This window comes from Dendronephthya gigantea, unplaced genomic scaffold, assembly GCF_004324835.1.
Source record: "Dendronephthya gigantea isolate DGI-Jeju-01 unplaced genomic scaffold, DenGig_1.0 000005F, whole genome shotgun sequence".
NCBI classification, from domain to species: domain Eukaryota; kingdom Metazoa; phylum Cnidaria; class Anthozoa; order Malacalcyonacea; family Nephtheidae; genus Dendronephthya; species Dendronephthya gigantea.
The window spans coordinates 114,331-120,041 of record NW_021163015.1 but is presented as its reverse complement, the minus strand read 5'-3'; the positions used below and the strand labels follow the sequence as shown (position 1 = coordinate 120,041).

At 36.0% G+C, this 5,711-nt stretch overlaps 1 protein-coding gene across 1 annotated transcript; it reads left to right on the top strand.

Annotated features, from left to right (window-relative positions):
• Window positions 1-619: 619 nt before the first annotated feature.
• LOC114515841 (ryncolin-1-like) lies at window positions 620-3,056 on the top strand. Its single transcript, XM_028535166.1, has 5 exons — window positions 620-761; window positions 869-1,098; window positions 1,500-1,539; window positions 2,181-2,528; window positions 2,797-3,056. Exons 1-5 carry the CDS (start codon window positions 665-667, stop codon window positions 3,054-3,056), a joined length of 975 nt encoding a protein of 324 aa, XP_028390967.1. The 5' UTR covers window positions 620-664.
• Window positions 3,057-5,711: the final 2,655 nt, after the last annotated feature.

Here is a 5,711-nt window from a genome sequence, read left to right as displayed (position 1 = left end):
AAATACTATATTAGCTTGGTTTTTTATATTATTGAAAGTGTAGGAGTACGTGGTGTAGTGAGACTATTATGTGGACTACAGAGAAAGGCGGTTGAGAAGGAGGATTTAAGATCAAAATGGTTTGCCCCAGGCTAAAGACTTTCTGTGGCTGTTAGCTCATGTTTTTCGGGCTGAGCTAACTGCCTCGCAAAATCGTTAGCACAGCTGATAGCTCTTGTTTGCGGCGGGCTTAATGTCAAAAGTGCATTAGTCGATAAGTGCACTATTCAACAACGAGTATGACATCCATTAAAAATGATAGAATATTCAACGTCTAGTCGTTGATATATAAAAGTAACAGAATAAAATTTTCCGCACGTCATGTGTACTGCAGTAATGCACAGCAGACGCTACAGCGTTCAGAAGAAAAAAATGTTGCAGCCTTCTCCTGCTACTCGTGCGTGATTTTGTATTTTGTTTCTTTTCCCGCAAGACATCAAAACAGAAAATTTTACTGCACACATGCGCTTGCTCATTAAAATGAATAGAGTATAAATATATTCATAACTAGCATAATTACGCCCAGAACTGCTGACTTATAACCTGCTTTGTTGATTGCATGTAAGCGTCATTTCAGCGACTGCTTGTCGAAGAAAGCACAGCTAGTTGACGACCTCGTGAAATCATGTTTAAAGAAATAAGCTTGATCTTACTGATAATCAAAATTTCACGTATCTCTTCACAGAAATGTTCTTCCGAGATTTTTATTACTATTAGAAACGGTAATATCTCGGTTGCTTTTTCCTAGTTAAAACGAATCGGGTTCCAAGTGTTGGAGAACTTTTTCCTTTGAATATTTCCTTTTCCTTACCATTTTTGCTACTTTTAGGAGGTCCGTCTTTACGTCCAGAAGAAATCATATCAAATCATACCGTCAACTACGGAATTCTCCCGATAGAATGTTACGAACTCTGCCAAAAGGAACCGAAATGTGTTGGATTCAACTACAGAGACAAGATGAATGTTGTGAACTGCCAACTGACTAACATCACTGGAAAGGGAAATCACTTTGAAACAACGGAAGAAGGGGAATGGATACTAATGAACGATAATAAAGCGGTATGTATTGGCAAAGTTACTGTTTATAAAGAGCTTGTGTGCAGAGAATATATAGCGGATAAGTCGTAAAATTAAACCCTTAACTTTTAGGCAGCAAAAAAAACTCATCCAGACGACGAACGTTTAGCTAAACTTTCATGTTTTACTCGTCATACGTACTCCAGCGCAGTTCATGCCATCATTTCCAAAGGCCTCTTCACACAAATCGAATTTTGTTGGATCATATTCCCTTCTGATGGATGTTTTTATAGTCTGTTAATTGTCTTGTATATGGGCAGCAAAGCACTGAAGCTAACGCAGTTCTGCTTTATCAATTACCCACTATATTCCATACGTAAAAGGTTAATTGGATACAACAAAATTGGATCGTGTGAACAGACCCTAAAATCATTCTCTTTCAGGAAAGAAACGAGGACGAAAAGAGCAAAAATGACACTTCAGGTATTCTCAAGGAAGGACAATTGAAGTAAAACTTTCTCACCTCCTCCCCTTAGTCTCTTATGCATGCATTATCATACGTTATTATTTATTTAAAACTAATTCACAGCCTTTTAATTCCTAACAGCCCATGCATGTGTGGAACAGTCATGTCTAACGAACGACGTCATAGCGTCAAATAAGCGCTGCTTTCCGCTGTCGCGTTCTTTCTACATTCGTACACGCACGTTAAACTTAAAAATCATTTTAATGAAATCAACGATTGAGTCTATGAATGCATTGGGTTCGATAATGTTGAAGATTTGGTGATTTTTTCAGCAATAAAAACAGTTTTATAGTAACTTAGAAGTTCTTTTTATTCCAACTCTCTTACGATTTTCTACTGATTCCTTCGTAAACCTATTGTTTATATCATGAATGTATGAATGTGAACCCTCTTACGTTTATAGAATATGCTGAAGTACACTGATGCTCAGTTTGCCTAAGGATTTTCTATTCATATACATGCTAATTTAACTCTCTCTAAAGACTGGAACAGTCAATTGCCAATAACCCCAGTTTTAAGGAGGATATCTCACATCGATCTTATGCTTTGATATTTTACAATTCTTTAGCCAGAAGCAGCGCCCATCTGTACGTATTAGGAGTGAGAAAAGATGGTGTTTATACCATCAATCCTGACAACCAGGGATCGTTCCAAGTCAGATGTGATATGAGCACAGACGGTGGAGGCTGGACCGTGTTCCAAAGAAGACAAGATGGAAGTCAAGATTTCTACTTTGGATGGTCAGACTATAAAGCAGGCTTTGGTGATCTTAACGGCGAGTTCTGGTTGGGTCTTGATAAAATACATCGTTTGTGGAAATCTGGCCAAAATGATCTAAGAGTTGATTTGATGGATTTCTATGGCATTGAGGCTTACGCTAAATATTCAACGTTTAGTGTGGCTGATGAATCAGGCAAATACAGATTGAGAATTGGCAGTTATTCGGGTAAACTACACTCTTGGTAAAAATAATATAGATTCTCTACTATTTATAAAATTAAATTTCATCCACTTATTGCATTCTATATCTTAGTCTTATTTGCCTAAGATGCAGATTCGCTATTACGATTTTAGAACGAGGTCTAATAGCAAAGACGGGTTACTTTCCAAAAGAACGCCATTAGAATTTAAATAGTGTTATAGAAAATTTTAAAGGATCACTATCTGTTTTTAAATGTTATTCATTGAGAATTTTTTTATTATATTCTTCAAAGGTGACGCAGGTGATTCTCTTGCTTATCAAGATCAAAGGCAGTTCTCAACCAAGGATAGTGACAATGATATTTCGGGTGGTAGTTGTGCTACGCTGAGGAAAGGAGCTTGGTGGTACAGCGCCTGTGCGTCTTCCAACCTCAATGGCCTGTACCTGGGTGCAAGTCAGACCAGTGAAACCGGAATAACGTGGTACTATTGGAGGAGGACATGGCGCTCTATGAAAAAAACGGAGATGAAAATTCGTCCGAACCAGTTTTAAGATAAAAACACTTTCGCCAAGAACATGAGTATTTTGGATCCCAAGTTTCAAATTGGTTATGATGTGATTTAAATCCGAATTAATTCATGTAGCACTATTCTAAATAAAATTTAAGTTAATATTAAAGAGGTGTTATACAGCGCTTCTGCGGCTCAGTTCTATTTATATGTATATACTTATATAAAGAGAACATTATATTTTGCAGCGATCGAGTGGGCAACACGAGAAATAAATCCATATTACCAAGCAACGATATAATATACTGTTTATTATCTGAACAAATTATAAGCAAATGACAAATCTTAGTAACTCAAAACAAATAAAATGTATTGAAGGGCACATAATTATTTAAAATAACAATGCTTAGTAACATTTTTTACAGGGGTGCAGGAAGCCGAAAATTCAAAAACTGGAACGTTTTAGAACAGATTTTTTGATTGGTCAAACATATTTCTTACGCGGTTTTTGATTTGCTTGCGGGAATATGATATTTTTACGCGCAAAAAGATCATATTTTTACGTGTGTTTAAATACGATTTTTCTCGAAGGCGTAAAACTCTATATAATACTCATGTTAATATAATAAAATAAATATATATATTACACAGAAACACGTTTAAATGTATTTTACGCGTACTTCCAAATTGGTTTCATTATACTCAATAATAGAAAATATGCTTCACGGTATTTATAAATATAAGTATACCGTCCCTCGTAAATTGGGAGAATCTTTTGAAAACTATAAACCACCCAATAGTACGTTGTGTGCTCGTTTAAAATTATAGAACTATTCATTTTCATAATAATTATTGTCGGTTTGATAACCGACACCCTTTATTCAATAGCACGAGCAAACAAATGTCGACGAACGTGATATTTAACTTAAATAATTTATTACATAATTTAAGTGACGTCTAAGGCCCGTTTCAGACGTCGAACTTTTCATGTGCCGAATCGAATGCAAATTAACTTAAACAAAGACTTTAGTTCATGTAATTGCATTAGGTTCGGCGCATGAAAAGTTCGACGTCTGAAACGGGCCTAAATGCATGTTGTCAAGTGGTTGCACTGATGAAGGCTCGGGACCGAAAGTTTTGCAATATTAAGTATTTACGTGGTGTACCTACAAGCTAATTTACTTATCATTTAATGTCACCATACGAAATTACAAGAATATTCACTGCTGTTATTATAAAGAGTATGTGTTTACATGTTGTGTTAAATATTTGGGCTCACAGTAATAAGCTTTCAGCATACATCATTGAGATTATTATTCATAGCATTTCGGCAAATCACCCGGTCATTGTCGTCCCTGGGGTCAGTCTCCGTGTGCGGAGAGCAACGGAACAAGTGTGGCCAGATTTTGGCATTTTTATGCTAGTTTCGGTGATTCGGTCGGATGTATATAAAGAAGACCCACCTGATTTTAATAATTGCAAAATTTATTCCAGGAGGAGGCAACCTAACATGATATGAGCAGTTTTTCTTATAAAATATTCATATATGGTCACTACTTGGGACGAGGATGTCACTCGGTCTAACTTAATTTCCTCAAGGTCAGCAGTCAATTACTTCAAGAATTTCAAGTAAACAACCGAAAAATAGTGGGTTAAATAAATGATTATACAAATATAGTTAATTGCTTTGTTTAGAATTATTTCTAAACCCATGCAGAAAGCTATATTTTAAAAATAACTTCAAGCCACAAAAACATTCAATCAGACTTCGATGACTTCAAGCAACAAAATATGATCACATGTATAAGTGACTCACTTTAAATTTATGTTCCTACTGTCATTGAACACAAGTCTGTGTCCAAATTTACAAATTCTCCAGATTTAACGCCAGAGGATTGCTCTCACACATGACTGCTTTATTTTCTCGCCCACTTTGCAGTCTTCAAATATGCGAACTCCCCAACGATTTTAAAGCGCGTTGTTTCTGGAATGGAATTTATCACGTTCTATATCGTAGTTTTCACGCTTTGAAGATCTCGAAATCTCCTCTTCTTGCTGCTAAAAGCCACCCTTCGCTCACACGGAGGCTAACGAATACTAAATCTAGTCCGAACAACAACGCTTTGCTTCCTTCCTTCGTCATTCACGCATTCGCTCTATTGAAAAAGCTAATTCTCTATTCATTGGCTCAATAATATGAATATCTTCTAATGATATGTGGTAAGCTATTTCAAGTCCTCGTTAAAGCCGGTTTTCCACAAGCGATATTTTTCGCGCGAATCGACAATTTACTTTTGTTCCAGAGCTCTCAACTGCAACCATCTGGAACAAATTGCTCAAATACAAAGGAATAAATTCGCTTCGCGCGAAAAATATCGCTAGTGGAACACCGGCTTAATGTTTTAAGGCGGATTTCCAATATTTGCATGTTTTCTTTTGAATTGAGAGCACTCAAGTCGCACTAATTTATTTATGCTGTTTAAATTCAAAAGAAAATATGCTAATATTTCGCTAGCGAACGATTTCGCTGTAAGTGGAAATCCGCCTTTACAGCGAAATTGTTCGCTAGCGAAATATTTACATATTTTCTTTTGAATTGAGGACAGTCAAGTCGCACTAATTTATTTATGCTGTTAAAATTCAAAAGAAAATAATTTATGCAAATATTTCGCTAGTAAAAATATTCTTGCATAACTTC

Coding starts and splice junctions, on each gene's coding strand:
- LOC114515841 (XM_028535166.1), top strand. CDS start 665: ATGTTTAAAGAAATAAGCTTGATCTTACTGATAATCAAAATTTCACGT. Junction 762..868: donor TTTTATTACTATTAGAAACG/GTAATATCTCGG, acceptor TGCTACTTTTAG/GAGGTCCGTCTTTACGTCCA. Junction 1,540..2,180: donor GAGCAAAAATGACACTTCAG/GTATTCTCAAGG, acceptor TGTACGTATTAG/GAGTGAGAAAAGATGGTGTT.